At 35.1% G+C, this 26,527-nt stretch overlaps 1 protein-coding gene across 2 annotated transcripts in view; it reads right to left on the bottom strand.

The window, feature by feature from the left end:
• Positions 1-26,527, bottom strand: part of LOC148302911 (uncharacterized) — a 171,552-nt gene that overhangs the window by 131,015 nt on the left and 14,010 nt on the right. The window contains exon 2 of one of the 2 annotated variants that reach the window (XM_088270858.1): positions 24,111-24,640. The exons of the other annotated variant lie outside the window; for it this stretch is intronic. Within the exon in view, the coding sequence (XP_088126984.1) occupies positions 24,111-24,172 (62 nt within the window). The 5' untranslated portion in view covers positions 24,173-24,640. The remainder of the gene's footprint in view (positions 1-24,110; positions 24,641-26,527) is intronic. 2 annotated transcript variants of the gene reach the window in all.

The raw sequence follows: 26,527 nt of genomic DNA, 5'->3' as shown, positions 1-26,527 counted from the left end.
AGTAATGTCTGAGACGTTTCGTAAAAGTTATTAGAGAAGGTGCATCTGTTTATGCGGAGAGGTAATTCATTCCATAGTCTGGCCGCTTGGACAGAGAAGGAAGTACTGAAGAATGGTGTGTTATGGCGAGGAATGAAAAGCGTTCTTTCTTGGGAAGAACGAAGTGTTAGACCATGACATATCTTAGGGAGATGCACAGTAACAATAATAAAATAAAAAATTAAATAATGATTGGAAGAATTCAAAAGTTTATCTCTAAGCATTTTTATTATGCAAGGTATTGCACGTTGATTTACGAGATTTTTTTTTAAACTTTAATCATCCAATATAATTATGTGCCGATGTGTCTCGGTGCAGCGCTCCTATCTCCCAAGGTCATGTATTTGTTATCACGTTTTTTGATAATATTATTAATTAAGAAGCTGCTACGGAAAAACCAAAAACATTCAACGATTACGGACAACGTCAGTAGGTATTACACAAGGTAGATTAAAAAATAAATAAATTCATTTATCGGAGACCACTTACGTATAAATAATCAACGCTTAGAAGTTCATCCGAGTTAAAGTAAACTTTCATAACATTTTTGGGTGCCTAAATTCGTGTCCTTAATTAAGTGTCTAAATTAAGTGTCCGCCTCCGTAGTGTAATGGTCAGCACACTCGGCTACCGTTCTGGAGGTCCCGGGTTCGATTCCCAAGGGGGGTAAAAATAAATATAAGTAATTTTTTCACTGTAATATTTATTCAATATTACCATGGACTGGTACCTGAAGCGGAGGGCTGATAACCTTTCCTTCATGTGTAAAACGATCATGATAACACTCCGTTTATAAGACACAGTGCCCTTTGCACCATTGGGGTGCGGATAAGGGTTTTATATTTATATATATAAATTTACTTCTCTTGGTTTAGACCCTGTGGACCGTTTTTAAGAACGATAATCCTCCTACGATGTCGATTCCCAGCCGTCAATCCATCTCTTTGGTAGACTGCCCGGAGTCGTCTACCTTAGTTTGGCCGTGCAATGCAATGTGGGGGAGTCTGGATGGTTCCACTCTCCTCACACGCACATACCAGTGTCTACTTCGATGCCTTCCCCACCTAACGACATCTTCGATCTGGCATATTTCTCTTATGTTCCTTATTTTCTCGTAGAAGCCAAACAACGGAGTGCTGGTACCGACACTGATGTATGGAAGCGAAACATGGAACAGGCAAAGGAAGGATGAAAACAGAGTGAACTCTGTTGAAATGCACTCCCTCAGAAGAATGTGTGGAAAATCATTGTGCGACAGAATTAAAAACGAAGATATAAGAATGTGAGGCTGAACAAGGAATCATTGAAAAGATCAAGCAGAGTTCTTTGAGGTGGTATAGACATGTGGAGCGAATGGGTAACGAGAGAATGACTAAGAAAATATATATGGCGAATGTGAGCTGGAGAACAGAACGAGGACGGTCGAAAAAGACTTGGTACGAAAAGATCAATTAGAACATAAAATCTGGTGGTGTAAAAAGTCTGCTTGATCGGAGGGCATGCATGACTAGATATATGATGTGAAGAAAGTGAGGAATGTATTTCAGGACAGAAGAGTGAAGCGTTCTATCCCCTCTGCCTACCACTGCGAGGATACGAAGTGATGGCAGTAGTAATAGTAGTAATAATAGATGAACAACAAAAATCTCATGAAACATACTTCATTTCAAAGTGCACAAAATACCACCCATAAATTAGAATGCATTTAATAAATGCAATAATGCACGACCACTTACTAAGAGTTTCATAAATATTACCTCCGTTCGCACCGTGTGAATTCAATTCTGCAAACTGTATTATCAGTAGTGTGTTTGCGAAATAAGCTAGTGTGTTTGACACAAAAAAACACAAAACACAAACTCTGAAAGGCACATCGCAATACTTGTATTGTATTTCAAGGCTGGGAATCTGTTATTGGGCCATCTGAATCGAGTTTTATTAAATGTTAGGGCTTATTAACTTGTGATTTGTAAATTAAAGAGGGATTTTGTAATCTATGATGAAGGGAACCCATTCACGAAGGTTGTATTGCCTAGTATAGTTTCCCATGGTGATCTATATGGACCCCAAGGATCGATTACGGCCTGCAGAGGGTCCGTGCTACCGAGAAAATGGAATCGGGTTCTAAATGAAAGGACCCCTTTTGGGATGAAAATTCTGAATATTTAGACGATCTGGAAACATATTTTTTTTATATATTCGGGAATAGTACAGCATTACATTTAGTAAGAGTATATATCATACATCAAAGATGAAGAAGAATATGGAAGTCTGGGCATTTGCGGGGCTGACGACCGTCATAGGCTGGTTTAAGTGATCACTTTACATAAGTGTAACATTCACCAATTCTATCCATTATTGACAACCAAACTACTCAAATTCTTGGAAGTTCTATAATATATGAACCAATTTCGAAAGATTATTATTGAATCACTAGAACTTCACTAGAGACATCTATTGGTGAGATGAAAAGAAGCTTTTTCTCGAGCAGAAACTCTTTTATTAGAATGTGAGGTCCGAATCCTGAATTATAATCACACACCTGAGAAACACCAGAAAATATCATTTTCATTTTTATTATTTAAGCCTATAATTTGACCAGATAATTTATTTACAACATTTTGAGTGTGTCTAAATACTTGTTCACTAAATCTGGATTGTCTCCAATTACAGGAGTTATTTGATTTTTTTACATCTCAATAAAAAGCTTAAAATGTCAACAACAGAAAAATGAAAATAACTCCTGTAATTGGAGATAATCCAGATTTTGTACACAAGTATTTGGACACACTCAAAATGTTATAAAAATATTGGACACCAAAAATATTGTTAAATGTTTTAATATTGTAAGTGTTTTATTTTTATATTCAAATCATGTATGCAGGTATCTTGCTGATTTTTTTATATTTGTCATTTCGTTAACCCATCACCCATCATCCATTCCTCTCACGGTAGTGGGTGATGGTCCCCGAATGCGCCGGGCCCGCGGCGATCAGCGCGCGCGCTGGTGCGCGACCGGCCGTACGGGCCTGAGCGGCCATGGGAAGGGCCAACCTCCGACCCCGGCCCGCCGGCCCGCGACCGTCACGCTCCGCCGCCGCCGAGTTCATACTGACACTAGTCACCACTCACTACACACTACACACTACACACGAAAACATCAGTCAGTTCCACTAGAGACCTCAAAAAAGGTGCATATCTCCAAATACTCTGTGAGGACTTGGAAAATGCACCCATTGTTGATCTTCGTCACCCTCTTCTTCCAGGCTCCATAAAAACTTATCGTCATTGTAGACTGTTGGGGTCAGCTCTCCTCGTCCTCAGGTTGTAGGTTATCCTATCATGTACAGCGTCAACTAAGCCATGCATTCGTGTCAAGTTATCTTTCTGCAGCATCCATGAATTCTTTGATCTTCTACAAGATGTCTTTCGAGGAAGATCCATGGCGATCGCCTGGTTCACAATATGATCAATTCTCTGTGTCTAATGTGCCCATACCATCATCTTAACTAATTTACTGTATTATTCTTCTTCCTGGATCCATCCCAACTTATCATTCTTGTAGACTAATGATGTCAGCTCTCCTCGTCCTCAGGTTGTAGGTCCTTTTGTCATGGACAACGTCATCAAGGCTATGCCTTCGAATATGCACCAATTTTCAACATTCCTCACCCGAAGTAACTAAAAACTACCAAAAATAGGTGCATATCTCCTAAGACTCGGCGAGGACTTGGAGATATGTACTCATTGTTGACACACGTCACTCGATGTATCTAAAAATTGGTGCATATCTCTAAAGACTCTGTGAAGACTGGGAGAAATGCACCTTTTATCTATGATTGAACATCCTTACTCTACCTTTTTTTCCACACAATGTGTCTTTAAAAGCGCTACAGTAAATATGTAAGAATCCCTTATCCGTGCATGAGCAGGTGCAAAAAAAGGAAGAAAAAAAACATCCTTACTCGAAATAGGTGCATAAAATGTTCTTTCGGTACGGGAAAACTCAGTGGAGATACATTACCGTAATTTGTAATTATGTATGTGATGATAATAAATTAATAAATCTCTGAAGACTCGGTGAGGACTTATGCACCTATATATTGTATATCCGAGTAATATCCGAAGTATCTAAAAATATGTGCACATCTCCAAAGGCCTGCCGAGGACTTGGAGATATGAGATATGCACCTATTGTAGACATCCATTTCTCGAAATAGGTGCATATCTCCAAAGGCCCGGTGAGCACCTAGATATATGCACCTATTGTTGATTTTCCTTACACCCTCTTCCTGGCTTCCCAGCTTATCTCATCCCAGGCGTCCACGAATGCGTGAACTTAAGAGTTCACGCGTTCGTGGAAGCCTAGGTGTAACTGATATCAATAGTAAGGTAGAGGAAAGGCAATTGAGATGGTATGAGCACATAAGACGCAAATAACCTGATCATTTTATAAACCTGGGGATTGCCATGGATCTTTCTCGAAAGACATATAGAGGAAGACCAAAAAAATATGGATACTACAGAAAGATAACAAGATTCGAAGACATGACCTAGATGACATTGTATATGATAGAAGGACCAACAACCTGAGGACGAGGAGAGCTGATCCAACAGTCTACAAAGACTATAAGTTATGAGATACCGTGCGTGCACAGAGAATCAATTTAAAACTGTACTTTCCTTCTGAAAATTTTGATGAATTTTACCTAGGCATGCATGTGTGTATGTTTTTTGGATACACACACATGCGCATTGAATTGATACACACATTATGTATATACGTTATAGGTAGGCAAGTCCACAGCCGTAGGTTGCGCACGCGCATAAATCCACGCGACATCTCGCGACTCGCCGACAGTCGATAGCGGAGACATTCCGATATATATGGCCGGATCAGAATAATAAAAGCGAAAGTCGAGGTAAAAAGAAGAATAATTTTTGAGTATTTAACCGAATGATTAGGATTACTTATATAACCGACTATTCAAGCATAACGCCGCTTCCACGCAGGGGTAGGCACAGAAAATAGGACGCCACACCAGTCTGTCTTTGCGACTTATTTAACTTTGCAGTAGCAAGAAATCCGGTCACTGGTAAAGAAAAATATTTGTGTAAAAAACTATTACATATGTATAAGCTCAAAACATTTTGAGTGTAACCAAATACTTGTTCATAAATTTGGGCTTTAGTTATTTTTACGTTTTGACATCTCAACAAAGATGAAAAAGAAAATTAAAGACTGGGTATTTATTAAATTAAACTTCATATACAGAGTGTCAAATAAAAAAATTGCTGGTCAAATAAAATTCATGTGGAAAAAAATACATAGTTGTTATTTTATTCTATAAGATGCAGTTCCACCAAGAAATGTCAGTACAAAACTTAAATCTGATAAATACATTGGCGGGCTTATTGCTAAAAAGCAATATCTTCCAACCAACCAAAAAAAGGGGGGGGGCTTATTTACAGGACTTATGACCTGTAATCTGGTTGGCTTATGAACCGAGGTTCGGATCTTGCGTACAAATAAAAGGGTTCTGATAAATAAAAGCTTTCTCAATAGATGAGTGTCGTAAACTCGTATGTATATTGTCATGAGATTTGGTTGGTTGGTTGGTGGTTGTCAATCACGGGTAGAACGGTGAATGTTGCACATGTATAAAGTGATCACGTAACCAGCGTATGACAGGTCATAAACCCAGTAAATACACAAAATTTCATATTCTTCTTTATCTATGTTGAGATGCCAAAATGTAACTTTGTTATTTTATTTAATAAAATGCAGTTCCACTAAGAAATGTCAATATAGAAAGTAATTTTAATTTTTTTTTTTTAGTACTTATATAGATTTTTTGTTATTATTTAAAAATGTTAAAACTATTACTTAAGAACCTAGAATTGTATAGCTACATATGGACTGTCAGTCCATTTAATCTTTAAATTCGTTTAAAAATGCCATAACTAGGCGAAACAATTGTCACAAAATTGATTTTTATGTTTTTTTTTCCATAATAAAATACAACTTAGTAGACTCAAAAACTCGGTATTTGATTTAAAGCATTTAATACATAAAACAAAACTCAAATCGTGATATAAAATAAAGCTAGTCAACCAAAATTTGGACCAAAAAATAATTTGATAATATCATAAAAAAAACATGCCGGTATCAACGTATAATATATTTTTTTTTAATAAAAATACTTAACGGTAAATTCTTATGCTGGTTTCTTGCTGAGGTTTAAAAAGACGAACGAAACGTGAAAAAAACAATTTTCTCAGAAGTTAAACGTGGATAAATACAAAATACGTAACTCTATACTACTACACAGGAGGAGTGTATATTACGCACACAACTCAACGTGTACAGTACTGGTCGAAGAATTCGGACCACTTTTTGCCAACTTCGAAACGGGACAATATTGGTTTTCGACATTCGAACATAGAAAAATACCACTCAACATGGGCCTTATTCATACCTCTGAGACGTCGAAAAAAGAAGTGTCTTAATTTAATTTTCTTTGAATTCTGGTAACATTTGACGCAATTGAATTATTTGCTTAAAACACAATTTTTGTATTGAAAAAATTTTTTTTTCTTCGAAATCAATATATGAATAACAAAGGAGTTATTAAAAGGTAAAGAGTTAAAAATACATAAGTATATACTTATATATTTTTTAAATTTCATTTTGTTTTTAATCACTTTAATTCCTATTCATTTTCTCCAACTGGTTTCGACGAGCACCTTGTCATCTTTAGGGATGGATTTATACTCTCTTTTCATCATATATCTATATTTATATCCTGGTACATGTACATCCCTGAGGATAGCAAGGTGCTTGTCAGAACCGGTCGGAAAAAAGAACCAAAAATAAGAGTTGTTAAAAACAAAGATTCAGATTTATTTCATAAAAAAATTAAGACATTTGAGGGTACTAGACGCGAATGAAAAATTATCCATTAAAAAATTAAAATTTTTTGCTTTAATTTTCATTGATTTGTTCAAAAATTTACCTACATATATATATATATATATATATATATATATATATATATACATATATATATATAAATATATATATATATATATATATATATATATATATATATATATATATATATATATATATATATATATATATATATATATATATATATATATATATATATATATATATATATATATATATATATATATATATATATATATATATATATATACATATTTATGTATATTAATTTATATAATTTATAACCAAATTTGAAATCTTAAAATAAATCTCCAAATCATTCTTAACAATTTTTAGATTTAAAAAAATAACACTCTTTACTTATATATTTAAATATATAGGTTCAAAAATCAATTTAAATATAAAGCTCCTGATTTATTATAGTTTATTATTATTGTAAAGCGCCTTGAAATAATAATCAGAAAAATTGTGTTTTGAAAGTTATCCTATTTTTTTAAACAATTACTTCTCATTTTTAACTTTTTAATAACTGCAAGTAGGGTAGATACTTTTACACCCTACTGTACATTTGCTAAAGAACTGCTACCAGGGATATTGTTGAACATTTTTGCATTTTTCTAAGATGTGTTGCCCGATATCTTTTTTTCTTTTTTCTTCTTTTTTCTTCTTTTTCGTTTTAGCCAAGTTGGTTTTTTAAAACAGTTAGGGGAAGAGTTATGGCGAAACCAGGAAATAAATCCTATCTACCGGCGAAACCTTTAGGCCCGTTTTATTTTTATTTATTTATTCAAATACTTTTTTTATTAAATCCTTTTGGCGCAGACGTGGGGATAGAATCAAAAATCCGAATTAAATAACGGTTGCTTTTAAACAAGTCAGCAAAGCGTTCGAATGACTTGACCATGCCGAGTTTTCCTCGAACTTCCTCTGCTTCTATTTCATTTTATTTAAATACACAATTACAAATTACAGATTATAGTAATGTACGGCCCTCACTGAGTTTTCTCGTGCGGAGAGAACATTTTACAAAATTCTACACATTTCAACATTGTATATAACAAACTAATAAACCATCTCGCTACTTCCGCATAGAAGTAAGTAAAGAGAATAGAACGCCACACTATTCTGTCTTTGCAACCTTTCTTCGCCTCTTCCACATTCATGGATTTCCTCGTACATACCCGCCGATTATTTCGACTCCTGACCTGGCATTCCACATTCGTCTGAGAGATCGCATTTTGACATATATTTAGATTAGGAAATCAATGTTGAAATATATCGAACCCGGGACCTTCAGCGCGGTAGCCTAACGTGCTAACCACAGCGCTGAGGGGGCGGATAAATTTAACGAGTTAAAAACACATTACAAGTATTTTCCATTAAAATGTCCATTTCACAACATGTAAGCAATCGGAAAGTACCTCTATACATTTTTGTAATTATTCCTGGCGTACTACGAAAACGATATAAGTCATTTTTAGGAGATTTTTCACAACGATTTATTTTATGATATCCGCTAATATTAACTTCACAAATAAAGGAAGAGGTAATCGGCTGTCCAAATTTAAAACACAGTAAGGGACTTTTTTTTTGTAGTACGTTTTTTTTGCATTTTCGGACTAAGTAGAGTCTATTTAATCCATAAATGCAAAAAAAACGTACTATAAAAAAATGTCCCTTACTGTGTTTTAAATTTGGACAGCCGTAATGTACCTTTGATCGATGAATGACCCGCTAATTAAAAAGAACGAAGAAGCCTAACAAATACTGCAGTTTTTTTTAAATATATTTTTTGTAAAAGTAAACATAACAATCTTTGCCTGTTCCACATGCATGCATCTCTTCACACATACTCCGATTATTCCATCCTGACCACTTTCAAGTTGGCATAATCAAGTATCTGAAAGGATTGATCATGCCAAGTTTTTTTTCTCAGTCTTCCTCCGCTTCTATTACCAACCGCACTTGCTTAATTTGTTTTACTATGTTTTCTTCACTCATTCGATTCACATGCCCAAACCATCTCAACTTTTTCAAAGCCCTCATCCGCACCCGGTTGTGCATATGGCACTGCTGCATCATATGAAAGCAGTGTTATCATGATGGTTTTTTACATATGAAGGATAGGTGAACAGCCTTCCGCTTCAGGTATCAGTCCAGGGTACAATTCACAAATTTTTTTATTGAAGAAATTAGTTTTTCGTCTAAATATTTTTCATAAATGGTTTTGATAAGAATAGATTTATTGAATAGAAAGTAGTTTAAAAAATATATTAAAATATTTTTTACGCACCATATATTATGATATATATGTAAATAAAAGAAGAATTCAATCCAACAACCGTGTTTAAATTTGGATATATAACTCAACATTTTACATATTTTTTTAAATCGCATTTTGACTTAACGCATTCACCTAATACACCTTGGTTCAGCTACACAATAATTAATGTATGTATCTTTACTTCCGTCAACTCGTTTCTTCTCCTTTTAATTGCAAAACCATCTCCAACTCAAGCTCTATGTTCACGCAGAGAAACGTAGATAGGAAAATGTCTAGTTCCTGTACTAATTTCAATATAATTTGACGGTGTAAAACGCTTCCCAGGTGTCCGACTCCGAGAAAGGGATGTGCATCCGGTCCGAAACGCTCAATTTAATGTAAATTGTGTTTTTTAGTAAATTTTTGTTTAGACTAATGGTGTTGAAAGCGCCTATGTGTATTTTGGAAGGAAACAGTGTTTAAGGGGGGTGTTTTTTTGTTGTTAAGAGGGTGTACTTGTATACTACTTCTGGTGTAATCATCGGTGATGTCCACTTATTATTTTCTATCTTATTATTTTATCTTATTTTATATCTTATCTACCTGTACATATACAAGCGTGTATTTATGTAAACGTATGTGCAGCGGTGGGCTGCAGGCGCGCCCAGGGGGCTCGGAGGGGCTCGCGAGAGCCCCTTGTTAAATTAAGAGAAATCAATATTCTATTAAATTAAGAGAAAAAATATTAGATTTGTTAAATTAAAGAATTTTGTACTATAAAAAATAAGTCATTTCTATATTTTGTCGTTTGATGTGCATATTTTGTATTTTATTTTTAATTATTATATACTTATACTTCGTCCGCCTCCGTTGTGTAATGGTCAGCACGCTCGGCTACCGTTCTGGAGGTTCCGGGTTCGATTCCCAAGGGGGGTAAAATAAATATTAGTGATTTTTTCACTGTAATATTTATTCAAAATTACCATGGACTGGTACCTGAAGCGGAGGGCTGATCACCTTTCCTTCATATATATAAACGATCAAGATAACACTACGTTTATATGACAGTGCCCTATGCACCATTTGGGTGCTGATAAGGGTTTTATATATATATATATATATATATATATATATATATATATATATATATATATATATATATATATATATATATATATATATATATATATATATATATATATATATATTATATACTTTGTATATTTAAAACAAAATGATACACCTCCCTCAGGAACACAAAAATAAACATTGTTAATCAGTAATTTCAGCTCCAAATTTGAGAACCAGCGTACGTCTGCTGGTTTTATTAAGCACTTTATAGTTAAAAACGTCAAGTTTTCGTAAATAAAGACAGTATTGGTTCAACAAGCGACTTATATCGAAGTTCAGCATTACCGAGAACATAAATAATAATAAAGAACTCATATCGGCGCGATCGCTTCAAAAAATGATCACACATGTTTTCAGAACGCGATCGTGTTTGAAATCTGAAAGAGAATATTCCGCGAAAAGATAAAAAAAATGTTATGAGCGCAGTGTTGCCACTCGGTCGGTAACTTTGTGGGAAGGAATTTACTGAATTTTTGATGCCGGTGTTACCAGGAAAGGAAAAGTATATTTTGATGGATGTAGGGAAGCGCGTTCCGAGAAATCGGCATTTTTTTAATTCGATTTGTCGTCAGTAATAATACTGAGGTGTATTTTATTTTTTATAGGTATGTGTTTCTTTTTAAAAACTTATTCAATCATTTCATTGAAAGTAGGAATTAGCGGATCTTACACGGTGTTGCGAGAGACTTGATAGATTTTTTCGCATTTTTTTCGATTGTTGCGCGGTATGATCGATAATCCTGAAATTATCCGGAGCATTGGTCTGTATGTTCCCGATAGTTACCTAAGACAGCGTAGACATAGATTGTTTCACATTCCTATACACAGGACCAACCTGCTGATGGTTATGACTGTAGGAAGAGCTACCGCTATGTTGAACAATACACATTGGATATTGATCTGCTCCATGTGTCCGAAGGAGTTTTCCGAAGTGGGATTCTTCTACACCTTTAGCAATAGTTCTTGCATATTTTAGATTTTTGTATGTATTTTAATGTATACGCTTTAAATTATATTTTTTTTATGAAAAACCTAACGTCCAAGTGACTCTGAAATCTAGCTACGGCTTATGCAACACCGTTTATCATGTCCCTTCTCAGGCTTCAACTTTTTAAGTTTCATAGCCTTTGCCGACTTGTGAGTGGATTTACTCTTTATGTTTAAAGTTACTATAATTTCATGTCCACCTCCATAGCGTAATGGTCAGCACGCTCGGCTACCGTTCTGGAGGTCCCGGGTTCGTTTCCCAGGGGGGGTCAAATAAATATTAGTGATTCTTTCACACTAATATTTAATCAATATTACCCTGGACTGGTACCAGAAGCGGAGGGCTGATCACCTTTCCTTCATGTGTTAACGATCAAGATAACACTGCGTTTACATGATACAGTGCCCTATGCACCATTGGGGTGCGGATAAGGGTTAGAGAGAGAGAGAGAGAGAGAGAGAGAGAGAGAGAGAGAGAGAGAGATAATTTCATGTAATTTATGAGTGAAAATTCTTGGCAAAAACACTCGCTTCACTATCATGTTCTCTTAATATTTCTTATATAGTTGTTGTCTTGTAATACAATAGCACTCTCGCTAGAGATGTGCCGTTCACAGCAGGTACCTACACACTCAGGCGAGTAGGTACTCGGTCTAGAGTCTGATTGAGTGTCGACCAGAGATGGATCGATATTCGAGGCACGGACGGTCGTCCGCGGAGGCGGCGGACGCTTTTTGTCGCGACATCCACGACATGCGACGTCAAGCGGCGACAATTAGCGGCAAAATATTATATTGATATTAAAAAAATGTATTTTTTGTCCAATTATTATCGATCGGAGCATGACGTTATTTATTAATCGTCCGTAAACGAAGATATTACTTTCGCAATTATCATTGTGGAGTGGGCTTTTGACAGACTCCAATTCCTGATTCAAGATTCTAAACGGACTTTTTTTTACATTTAATTTTTCTTCTAACTCTAATCCGCACCCGATTGTGCATAGGGCACTGCATCATGTAAACGTAGTTTTATTTTTATCTTTAACACGTGAAGGAAAGGTGATCAGACCTCTGCTTCAGGCACCAGTCCAGGGTAGTATTGAATAAATACTAGAGTGATAAAAACACTTATATATATTTGACCCCCCCCCCTTGAGAATCGAACCTGCAACCTTCAGTACGATAGCCGAGCGTGCTGACCGCACTACGGAGGCGGATACACATAATTGCTTACAACAAACCATCAAGCCGCTTCCCCGCAGCGATAAGCAGATAGAATTGTATGCCACAACACTCTGTCTTGGCGAACAACCTTTTATCTCTTCCATATTCATGCATCTCCTACTCATACTCACATACTCGCCGATTACTCCAACTACTGACCTTACCATTCAAGTATTTGAAATACTCGATCATGCCAAGTTTTCAACAGTCTTCTTCTGTTTCTATTTTTGACAACATTCGCATCATAAATCTGTTTTACGATTTTCCCGCATTTCATTCCACATACCCAAACTATCTCGACACACCTTTCTTAATTTGATGGTGATGACCCATGATTGACAACCACACTACTCAAATTTTTGGAACTCCTAGATATATTGACCAATCTCATGACTCAGTACATTGTTCTCTTCAGAGTTCACATATCTATGTTGGATTGAGGAAAGCTTTCATTTGGCAGATACCCTTTTATTTGCACGCAAGATCCGAACCCCGGATTATTTTCACATACTGGGAAACGTCTGAAAACATAATTCGTTTTTTTTGTATCTTTTTATTTGGCCAGTTATGTTTGTTTATTATTATAAATCATTTATTATTATTTTCTGTGCAATCTATATTAATTTCTAACTTCTATGTTATTTTTTTTGAAAATGCAGTAATGCCGTTGATAAATAAATACATTTTGAGTATGTCCAAATACTTGTTCACAAATTTGATTTTTTCCACTTGGGCGTTATTTATACATTTTGACACCTCATCAGCACTGGAAATATCCAGACTTCCATATTCTTCGTCATCTATGTTGAGATATCAAATTATAAAAACCACTCCAGAATTGTAATCTGTGTACAAGTATTTGCACACACTTAAAATGTTGTAGATATATTTTCAATTATTTATCTCACGAACCCCCATTTGAACAGCACTGCTTACCCTCACACAGTTTAGTATTCCGCGGGCGACACTAGCGCCGCCACGCGGCCGGCTCCCCGAACCACCGAAGGTCGGAAGAGCCATCTCGAGGCCTAGTTTGAGGTGATTCTTCGTCGGTGTCCGCACCCAATGGTGCATAGGGCACTGCTTCAGATTCTGAAGAGTCATGTTGATTGTTAATTAAACGAAAGCAAGGAAATCAAACCAAAGATTTAAGTACTTTTGATTTATACATATTATCTTTAACATTTTTATATTTTTTCAATTGTTCTCCGCCTTACTCCTCATTACTTAGGGTTGTGACCCTTGTTGGAAGCAATGTTTTTTTTTTTAATATTCGCTCACTCCTTTCAAAAACGTCATGCATCAAAAAACAGGATTTTTCAGGAGATCGTTTTTAGAGTTTAAAAATATAATGAAATGTATTAAAAATAAATATCAAACCACTTTTTGAACTTTTTACTGTGCAACAGATCTTTTTAGGTAAAACCTAAATGTTTTTTCTCCATTTGAAAAATATTAAACAATACCTTTTCTTCAAAATGCAAAAACAACACTTTCTGCCCTGTAGCGGGTAAATATTAAGTTAAAAATACGCCGCTTTTGCTGGATAAAGTACATTTTCTGGGCATTCCAAAAACATGCACAGCTAAAAATTTACGATTTTTGATATATGACGTTGTTGAAAGGAGTGAGCGATATATACGATAAATTCGCAACATTTTTAATTGTGTCGGAATACTAGTTCACAAATCCGGGTTTTATCCACTTAGGAGTTATTTAAAAAAAAATTCAACATACGTAGATGAAGAAGAATATGAAAGGCTAAGTATTTATAGGGCTTATAACCTTTTATACGGTGGTTAAGTTGTCACTTTACACACGTGTAACATTGACCATTCTACCCATGATTGACAACCACACTACTCAAATATTTGGAACTCATACATTGTAGGGATTCATCGGTCAGAACGTGTGGGGAACAACAAGGTATCAAACATGGCTGGGGAGTCTAGATAATTATAAATAAACAAGCCGAATGGATAGGCCATAATATAAATAAAACACCCAGGCCTGCTCCTTACGATTGCGGAAGATATGTGCAAAGGCACAAACTACAGAAGACGACCCTAAACTACATGGACATATTTTATTGGAATACACATATTGATCTGTTCCATGTGTCTGAAGGAGTTTTCCGAAGCGGGATTCTTCTACACCTTTAGCAATAGTTCTTGCATATTTTCGATTTTTGTATGTATTTAATGTATACGCTTTAAATTTTTTAGTTTGTAATGCACATGTTAATTGAAAATAAAAATAAATTGAAATGAATATTTCATTTAGCGTTACATAGGGCTTCTGCAAGTACCAAGAGCGGGAAATGACGTATGAACCTGTGTAGTTGCAAGCCAGCTAGCACGTAGCTACACAATTCGACCACCAATCAACAATGCAGCAATAAAAATGCGAATATTTCATCGCGAATGCTAATCAGCTGACTCGAAAATACATTTGGTGTCCTTAAGGAGCTAGCTAGACGTCCGTCAGACACTGGGTTCCTCGGACCAAAGTCAGTCGACGACCTCTGCACACTCGGAGACAAGGCAGGGTATACATCGAGTCAGTTACTGACGCCAGTACTGGAGCCGAGAACTGACTAAGGCGAATGTAGAAGTCAGCACTGACCTATATTGTTTTATTTTTTTTAAAGATAAATATTTGTGTTTTTATGGTTGAATAATGGTTGAGTGGAAATGCAATGACTGACCATTATCTGTAAATGACTTTGCACTGTTCCGTGTCTGTCTGCTGCACTGGTCGGGGTTGTGGGCGTCTGTGTACCGGCCAGCGTCGGGTCGGAGTCGGATCTAGCTGACTAATTGAACGTAATACTAATCCCTTTCACTGCCTACACCGGGGTACTTCTAGAAAATTTGGTGACGGATTTACAATCTTGTATATATTTAGATTGCCAGTGACAGTTATATTGAAAGCTTTTAAATGTAAATTCACAGTAAATCGGAATAAAAATTGTATATTGTTTCACATTTTCAATAAATTTCGCAACTTGGATTATTTTTTAAATACTTTGCAAGAGCAGATCTGTCAGGAAGCCTAAATTCTTCTTTATCGGATCTGGGCATGCGGTGGGACAGCTTTCAATGTTGTGTTTTTATTATTTACACAAATATTTCAATTTCATATTATTTCTATGAGCCTAAGCGGCTTATTATTAAAAATAGTTACCAAATTGTAGTAGAGTGGATTCGAACCGAAAAACTCTGACTTACGAGTCCGCGACACTAACCACAACCCGACACTTTTCATTAAGGGATCGGATCATTCTCATGATGTGTTATTATTGGCTAATATATTAATATGAAAAATCACAAGACTATCGGTAACATTACTATTGAAATCTGTAGACAAGTAAGGGAGATATGATGGTTTAAACTTTAGAAAAGTTAATAAAACGAAATAAATATAAGAATTTTTTTCACTCTAATATTTATTCAATATAACCTTGAACTGGTACCTGAAACATAGGTCCGATCACCTTTCCTTTATGTGTTAATGATGCTCAAGATAACACTACGTTTATATGATACAGTGCCCTATGCACCATTGGGGTTCGAAGAATACTTTTTGAACTTTTGAATTATTTTAAAGCAATATTAGGTTTCATAATAATACTTTTATGTAATAAAAAATGGCTAGTCTTCGCGTATGTTTTTTAATTTGTTTCCCCACAAATATTTTTATTCAAAATCTTGTTCCGAATTCCTGGGATTTCGGATTTCCGGAGTTTAAACCAGGAATATAAAAGGCAGCACTGACGCAACAGCGCTGTACTGACATAAAAATCAATTTAAACAATAGCACTACCTTGTCATCTTGTTTGAAGTCAGTTGATGGCTCGATGTAAACCCGGCCTAGCGTCAATTCGACGTCCAATTATGGAGCGCTTATTGCAAATTTATATTTGACCAACGTGTGAGCTATAAACTGCACCGGGATTGCAGTACCGCATCTGAAATGCATCCCGACGACAACGGCAGGATGTTGTTGCTGCCATTATCCACGATTGGTGCATGTTAGGACATACAGGCATAGCTAAATATGTCATGCAATTAACGACCAACCTGTCTGGAATAATACAATCAAAAAAATGAGTGAAAAATAATTTTCATTTTATTTTTTGACACCTCAACATAGATGTAGAAGAATATGGAAGCCTGGGCATTTACGGAGCTTACGACCGTCATAGGCTGGTTTGAGTAATCACGTGTACATGTGTAACATTCACCAATTCTACCCTTGATTGACAAATATACTACTCAAGTTCTATATTTCAAATATATGATCCAATTTTGAAATATTGTGCTTGAATCACTAGATTTTTCACTAGAGACATCTATTGGTGAGATGAAAGAAGCTTTTTACTGAGCAGAAACTATTTTATTTAGATTACCATATTCTTCTTGTTGAGATGTCAAAAAATAATATGAAAAATAACTCCTATAACTGGAAATAACCCAGATTAGTGAACAAGTATTTGGACACACTCAAAATGTTGTAGGTACTCTTACATACATACAAATATAAAACTATACAAAAGTAACTAAATTTAATTTGTAATTAAGTTTTACTTGGTAAATTCAACTATTTCTTAAAAATCTATTGTGACACGTTTTTCGATGCATTCCGCATCAGCTATGGTAGTTAAGGGTAGTATTGTTTGCATGCTGTGGTAGTGATTGTCCTGACGAAGAGACGGAAACGTCTCGAAACCGGTAGAAATAAATATCTCGGTGAGTGGTTATTTACTAATATTACAAACATTTTTGTAAAAAAAAGGAAAAATGACCAACCACAAAGTAAAAAACTAACTAACCATCACGCCGCTTCCCCGCAGGTGTAGGCAGAGAGAATAGAACGCCACACCACTCTGTCTTTGCAAACATTCTTCGCCTCTTCCACGTTCATGCATCTCCTCATGCATACCCGCCGATTGTTACCACAAAGTAAACGCTTTAAATATTAATAATATTGAATTGAATTGAATTTTAAAATATTTACCCTCTCATTTCTATCGTCTCAACGCGGTACGTATCTCAACGTTATAGGGGGGTTTACTGTAATTTTAAGTCCAGAAAACGTGGTAATACTAATGAATTTTCAAAACGTCATCTTAGAAATCATTAAAGCCCATTCCGATCACATTTGACGGTGCATTTATGCGATTACGATGCACTTCAATGGTATTCGAGGACGCGGTTTTTTGCTTTTTATCACAGTCCGGCAAAGCTACACAGTGAACGGCAATCGAAAATCGGGTGACAATTAATTCTAAGGTCGCCGAAATGTGAGCGGAGTCGTCGAGCTTAGCGGGTTAGAGGATGACGTACTTCGACCCTTGGTATTGAATTCAGTGACAACAAGTGATCCGAATATCAATGAGTCCATTAAAGACTTTGTTCTTTGGAAATTTCTTTGTAGCGGCCCCAATGTTGGAGATCATTCGACCATTACTATTATTTAATTTTTATTTTATTATATTTTATTTGGAAGTTTTATAGTTACATAAATACATTTACATTAATGAGTAACAAAAAACAGGTATTGGTTTATACATACATTCCAATTACATATCGCTCACTCCTTTCAAGAACGTGATAAATCAAATAACTTGATTTTTCAGGAGAACGTTTTTAAAGTTTAAAAATATAACAAAATGTATTAAAAATAAATATCAAGCCACTCATTTTTACTGTGCAACAGATCTTTTTAGGTGAAACCTGAAGGTTTTTTTCTCCATTTGAAAAATATTTAGTATATTTAAAATAATAATTAAACAATACTTTTTCTTCAAAATGCAAAAACAACACTTTATGCCTTGTAGCGGGTAAATATTAAGATAAAATATGCCTCTTTCGCTGGGATACAGTACATTTTCTGGGCATTCCAAAAACATGTACAACTGAAAATTGTCAATTTTTTAATTATGACGTTCTTGAAAGGAGTGAGCGATGTGTAATTTAATATAAATACCTGGAAGAGGGGCGGGAGGGAGGAAAAGGGGAAAAGGGAAAGATCAAAGCTCAAGTCAAACACAAAATGTGTGAAAATAGGGACACACCACGACATGAATATCGACTTACTAAATAAGCGATCTCAGTGCTGACAATGTCGAGTAGAACATAAGCCCCGTAAATGCTCAGACCTCCATATTCGTCTTCATCAGAAGATGAGATGTCAAGAAAGTAATATGAAAAATAACGTCTATAATAGGAGATAATTCAGATTTGTGAACACGTATTTGGACACACTCAAAAACGTTGTTTTATTTTTAGTTAAATTAACGTCACGTCGATCCAATCATGTGCCCTTTGCACCATTCGAGTAGGGATGAGGGTCAAATAATATTGGCTACGTATGTATATACCTACGTCCGCCTCCGTAGTGTAATAGTCAGCGCGTTCGATTCCCAGAGGGGGTCTAATAAATATAAATGATTTTTCACAATAATATTTATTCAATATTACCCTGGACTGGTGCCTGAAGCGGAGGGCTGATCACCTTCCCTTCGTGTGTTAATGATCAAGATAACACCGCGTTTGTATGAAGCAGTGCCCTATGCACCATTGGGGTGAGGATAAAGGTTTGAATGAATGAAACGTATGTATATTGGAGTACGAATTCGAGCATAGAGCTTTCGAGGTCTCGAAAAGACTCAAAAATGTGACATTGCAAAGGTCGTTAGGGCAATAATACGGAGAAAAAACTGTTCTCAACGTGTGTCTTGGGAGACATCCCGGGTTCGATTCCCGACTGAGCACACTGACCAACGAAAGGACAGAAAGCTATTAAACTTAATTATATCTTGTTACCTTTCCATTTTCGGTACACCCGTGCTTCTCTTCAGCCATGAATTATTTATTCTCAATATTTTTAATATTTAAAGCATTTACTTTGTGGTTAGTCAAATTTACTTTTTTTTACAAAAATGTTAGTAATATTAGTAAATAACCTCTCACCGAGATTTTAATGTCTACCGGTTTCGAGACGTACCCGTCTCTTCGTCAGGACAATCACTAACATAGATGCAAAAAACATGCAGTGCATGTTTTACCTCGGCTCTTAATGCATGTTTGTGCTGCAACCCCTAGTGCATGTTGGTCTTCGGGTCAACCAAAAATCGCATGTGTCAAACATTTTGTGTAGTTTTAAGTGTGTAAATAGTGCTATGGTAGTGTGTGGTAGTGTTTGTCCTGACGAAGAGACGGGTACGTCTCGAAACCGGTACACATCTCGGTGAGTGGTTATATAATATTACTTAAATTTTTGAAAAAAAAAATAAGTACTTATGAAGTATTTATTTTAAAAAAGCCAAAACTTTTTTCTATCATAAAACAATTCTATTGAGTTGGCGAAACACTGCACTTTAATGAGCAAACAATATTACGTTCATATTAGGATCAAATTTATCAGCGAAAGCTAAACTGGCCGTACACAACGGAGTCCTGGCTCTAACCCTAATACATGTAACTGAAGCATGGAGTTGTAAAAAAAGGGTGAAGGTAGACTGAATTCTGTCGAAATGCGATCCTTCAGACGAATGAACGGCAAAACAACGTATGATAGATGATCGAATTGTGAAATAAGGAAGGAATGCAAAGCTGAGATAAGCATTATCGATAAAATTAAGAAAGCTGTTTTGAGATTTTAACTTACAAACCAACTAATTAACTAACCGTCACGCTGTAGTCAGAGAGAATAGAACGCCACAAACTTTGTGGCGTTCTATACTGTCTTTGCAAACATTCTTCGCCTCTTCCACATTCATACATCTCCTCACACATACCCGCCAATAATTCCGACTCCTGACCTAACCAAGCCCTAGTATTTGAAACACTTGATAATGTCAAGTTTTTCCAGATCTTCATCTGCTTCTATTACCAACCACATTCGCCTCACAAATTTTAATCAAATATTTTTCTATTATTTTAGATCACACGACTAGTGGGTACATTCTCCGACCATCTTAGGAGAAAAGAGGTTCAAGTAAACCAATGCACTAGTAATAACTTATCCCTTATTCATCTGAACCGATACATACCTCAACAATAACACAGTCAATAAACTTTGCGACGGTCACCGAACGCTCGTTTAACTTTAATCTACCGAAAACCCCGTTTGAATTCCACACGCTAAACCGTCGGTTTGCGGTTGGCCTTATATTGCATAGCGCGAAAGGGGAGAATTTGAAGTATGCCAATTCGTGATTAGCTAACGTGGTTAGTGCTCGGCTTATCGGTAACGCATTAAGCGACACAGCGCGGCGTTATCGGTTCGAATCCCGGCAAGGAACATTACTTAAAGCTTCTAATCAAAATCGTTCGCTAATAAAGTATCGAGTGTAATGGTGTTTATAGTATGCAAGGCCGGAAGGGACGACCAATATTAGCCCTATGGGCTTGGTACTTATTCTTATATATTATACTAATTTTTATTATTTTTCACCTATCAGCGGAAGCTAAACTGGCAGTGCACAACGGAGTCCTGGTTCCAACTCTAATGTATGGAAGTGAAACATGGAGTTGGCAAAATAAGGATGAAGGTAGACTGAATGCAGTCGAAATGCGATCTCTCAGAAGAATGTGCGACAAAACGATGTATGATAGATGTGCGAATAGTGAAATAAGGAAGGAATGCAAATGCAAAGCTGAGATAAGCATTATCGATAAAATTAAGAAAGGTGTGTTGAGATGGTTTGGACATGTGGAACGAATGAGTGAGGAAAGAACGGTAAAACAAATTTATGAGGCGAATGTTGGTGGGAAAAGAAGCAGAGGAAGACCGAGAAAAACATGGCACGATCAGGTATGCCAAATACTTGAAAGTGGACAGGTTAGGAGTCGTAACAATCGGCGGGTATGTATGAGGAGATGCATGAACGTGGAAGAGGCGAAGAATGTTTGCAAGGACAGAGTTGTGTGGCGCTCTATTCTCTCTGCCTACCCCTGCGGGGAAGCGGCGTGATGGTTAGTTAGTTTTTTTTAAATTATTTTTTATTATGAGATCAAGGGGTCTTGCATCCCTTATGTCACTGCGACCATATTAGGTATATGGTGACCTCCCTCTGTATCATAGCTCACTCTCAAGACCTACGTGAGTCATGTAGCTTACGACCTGTCTTGGTGGTAGGAGCTTCACCTTCTCGGAGTCCAGTAGAGGTCCTACAAGGATGTCACTTTTTTTTTTAATATACTTATGACAACGCTTTAAGTTTTCTAAACTATCAAAACAGTTCAGAGAACAATCATTCAAGTCATTTTTAAAAGAAATTTAAAAAACCCATACAACAAAATTATTATTTTCAAAATTCCAACTCTCAAAAGTAGAAACCAATTTTTTAAAAAAAAAAGAGCAATTAGATTTATATTATCCACTGACACTTCGTGATGGAATTGCATTTTTAATATATTATTAGATTAAAACCAATATTTTTAGCTTTTCCACTTTTTTTATTTGAGCAGCGACCGGGTTTCGTCGTTACCGACATCATCAGACTGGTCATCATTAGACCAGTCTGATGATGTCGGTAACGACGAAACCCGGTCGCTGCTCAAATAAAAAAAGTGGAAAAGCTAAAAATATTGGTTTTAATCTAATAATATATTAAAACAGTAATTCTTCAACTTTTAAAGGGTGAAAATTACTTGAATCTAAAGAAAGGTTATCTTCGACATACAAAATTGACTTTATAATACCAAACAATTCCAGCAGAAATTAAAATATTTAAGAACCAAATACATACTTAAATAACCTTCCTACATTTTATTTATTGTTTCGGCATTAACTTTGTGGTAAGACATGTTACAATGATTAAAGAAAACACTTCGTTTTTTACCACTCGAGTTTTATTATAGACTACATGTTTCAGAAGTTAAACTTCCATCATTCAGGTCTGTATAATAACTGAAATATAAAATATAAAATTGTTCTATGAATAAGGAGAGGGGAAAGTAAGGGGAAGGGGTTAGTCAAGGGGCGGAGTTTGAAAACAAAGGAAAAATGGAAAGCAAAGGTGAAGAATTTCGAAAAAATATATTATTTAATAAATTATTATTAGAATTTAGGTTTTTTTGGATTTCTAAATTTTCAAGATAATTCATAATTTGGCCTTTATATGGAACAAGGTGTAATAATTTTGATTTATGAGAGTGGAAAAAAAGTGGTAAAAAACGAAGTGTTTTTTTTTAATCGTTGTAACCTTCCTACACATATAAAAATAATTGAACGCATTAAAATTATAAAAATAAATTAAATACCTTACATATTTTACATGTTTACATTATATATTATAATGCAATCAAAAATAAAAAGTATATCACTCACAAACATGAACAATAATTTATAAATGTAAGTCCCTCTACAAGCACAAGAGCTTAGTCTCTTTATTGGAGACAGCAGCGTTACTAATTTAAAGATTGTCAAAAGTAGAAATGTTTAGCAAATGAATTAAATTATAGAAAAAATATGGTAGGTATATATTTAATAAATTAAAATAAAATACATGTAATGGTCTTGAATTGTTTTCACATGTTGGTACCAATTCAATACACATTTGAAGAAAAAAAATATTAAATACAAAACTAAAACACTGATTTTTCGAGTCTAAAAATATAATAATAAAACCCTTATCCGCACCCCAACGGTGCTTAGGGCACTGTGTCATAAACGCTGTGTTATCTTGATCGTTTACACATGAAGGAAAGAAAGGTGATCAGCCCTCCGCTTCAGGTACCAGTCCATGGTAGTATTGAATAAATATTACAGTAAAAAAATCACTTATATTTTTCGAGTCTGCTGAATTATATTTTATTGTAAAAAACACAAAAAAAATCAAACGAATGTCTGTCAAAATGCCAAAACAAGGCGAAACAATTGTCGCAAATTTTATTTGATGTGTTTTTTTTTTTAAATAAAATGCATTTTAGTTCCCTCAAAAATCAGTATTTGATTGATCAAGTGTTTGATTTTAACATTTTATACATAACTTTTAAAGGTGTTCTACAAAATAAACGCCAAATCTTTAAATGAATCATTTAAATAAACTTAATAAAACATGATATCGCTCACTCCTTTCAAGAACGTCATAAATCAAAAATCGTCAATTTTCAGTTGTGCATGTTTTTGGAATGCCCAGATAATGTACTATATCCCAACAAAAGAGGCATATTTCTAACTTAATATTTACCCGCTACAGGGCAGAAAGTGTTGTTTTTGCATTTTGAAAAAAAGGTATTGTTTAATCATTTTTTAAATATACTAAATATTTTTTAAAATGGAGAAAAAAGCTTCAGGTTTTACCTAAAAAGGTCTGTTGCACAATAAAAAGTTCAAAAAGTGGCTTAATATTTGTTTTAAATACATTGTATTATATTTTTAAACTTCAAAAATGTTCTCCTGAAAAATCAAGTTTTTTTTATTTATGACGTTCTCGAAAGGAGTGAGCGATATTATAAAAAAATTGGTAGGTACTTACGCGTAATTGATAAACGGATGCGATATATCGTCGTTGCAATTGTCGTCATTATCAGATGCCATGGTATTCGGTTTTCCGCAAGCAACCGATTATCAGCATTCGATTTTCCTGGACCAACCAACTATCGGCATTCGATTTTTCTCCACCAACCAATTATTGGCATTCGATTATCCTCGACTAACCAATTATTGGCATTAGATTTCCCTCGACCAACCAATTATCGGCATTCGATTTTCTTCGACAAACCAATTATTGGCATTCGATTTTCCTCGACCAAACAATTATCAGAATTCGATTTATAACACCAAGTTCAAATATATCACTTATTTAAATATAAACCATATTAATATAATTTTTTAATATCACGCGAAGAGTATCACACAAAAAGGCACTTAGTCAAAATCCAACACACAAAAGTTTAAAAGTAAGAAATGAAATGATTATTATTGATAAATTTAAAGTAAATATTTATTTTAATATGATTTTACCGAACGGAATCGTATTTGTTTAAATGTTGTATTTTTCCAATTCTGAAAAAAAAAACAAATAAATAATTATTTAAAGAAAATGTCACTTTTAAAAGGCTGAGATAAGCATTATCGATAAAATTATGAAAGGTGTGTTGAGATGGTTTGGGCGTGTGAATCGAATGAGTGAAAAAATTTATTTATTTACTATTTTGAAAACATATTAAATACAAAGGTCATATATATATAATATGCCCGATGAGTAATTTCCATTTCGCATTTTGGGACATGGGATTAAGGTTAACAAGACTGAAGACTGAATGCAGTCGAAATGCGATCCCTCAGACGAATGTGTGGCAAAACAATGTTTGATAGATGTTCGAATGATGAAATAAGGAAAGAATGTAAGGCTGAGATAAGCATTATCGATAAAATTAAGAAAGGTGTGTTGAGATGGTTTGGACATGTGGAACGTATGAGTGAAGAAAGAACGGTTAAATAAATTTTTGAGGCGAATGTAGTTGGAAAAAGAAGCAGAGGAAGACCGAGGAAAACTTGGCACAATCAGGTATGTCGAATACTTGAAAGCGGCCGGGTCAGGAGTCGTAATAATCGTCGGGTATGTATGAGGAGATGCATGAATGTAGAAGAGGCAAAGAATGTTTGCAAAGACAGAGTGGTGTGGCGTTCGATTCTCTGTGCCTACCCCTGCGGGGAAGCGGCGTGATGGTTAGTTAGTTAGTTTTTAGACTGAAACACAAATAAGAAAGTTCAACAAAAAAAATTAAAAAATAAACAAAACTTACACAGCTCAAAATATAAAATATGAAATAATAAACGGGTATAGTAAATAGATATAAAAAAAAAACATAAGGTTAGAAGCATGTTTAAAGGAAACAAATGAGAAAATATGACTAATCACTACATATATATCGTTCCATAAAGTATTTTTTCAGTTCGTTCATTTTGGATGCCTGACTGGGTTGTATTTTATTATATATCCTCACTCCTTTCAAGAACGTCATAAATCAAAAATCGTCGATTTTCAGTTGTACATGTTTTCAGAATGCCCAGAAAATGTACTATATCCCGGCAAAAGAGGCATGCTTTTAACTTAATATTTACCTGCTACAGGGCAGAAAGTGTTGTTTTTGCATTTTGAAGAAAAGTAGAACAAGGTTTCTTAATTGGTTCATATATATAGAACTTCCAAGAATTTGAGTAGTGTGGTTGTCAATAATGGGTAGAATTGGTGAATGTTACACGTGTGTAAAGTGATCACTTAAACCAGCCGATGACGGTCGTCAGCCCCGTAAATGCCCAGACTTCCATATTCTTCTTCATCTTTGATGAGATGTCAAAAAATAATATGAAAATAACTCCTGTAATTGGAGATAATCCAGATTTTGTGAACAAGTATTTGGACACACTCAAAATGTTGTAAATAAATTATCTGGTCAAATTATAAGCTTAATAATAAAAATGAAAATGGTATTTTCTGGCGTTTCTCATGTGTGTGATTATAATCCAGGATTCGGATCTCACATACTAATATAAGAGTTTCTGCTTAATAAAAAGCTTCTTTACATCTCACCAATAGATGTCTCTAGTGAAGTTCTAGTGATTCATGAACAAGGTTTCTAAATTGGTTCATATATATAGAACTTCCAAGAATTTGAGTAGTGTGGTTGTCAATAATGGGTAGAATTGGTGAATGTTACACGTGTGTAAAGTGATCACTCAAACCAGCCTATGACGGTCGTAAGCCCCGTAAATGCCCAGACTTCCATATTCTTCTTCATCTTTGATGAGATGTCAAAAAATAATACTAAAAATCTTATTTTTTTTAAAAAAAACTAACTAACCACCACGCCGCTTCCCCGCAGGGGTAGGCAGAGAGAATAGAGCGCCACACCACTCTGTCCTTGCAAACATTCGTCGCCTCTTCCA

This window comes from Brachycentrus maculatus, unplaced genomic scaffold (genome assembly GCF_059751285.1).
Source record: "Brachycentrus maculatus isolate JH-2025_06_01 unplaced genomic scaffold, ASM5975128v1 h1tg000397l, whole genome shotgun sequence".
NCBI classification, from domain to species: Eukaryota; Metazoa; Arthropoda; class Insecta; order Trichoptera; family Brachycentridae; genus Brachycentrus; species Brachycentrus maculatus.
The sequence above is the reverse complement of the archived record's forward strand: the minus strand, read 5'-3'. Positions and strand labels throughout refer to the sequence as shown.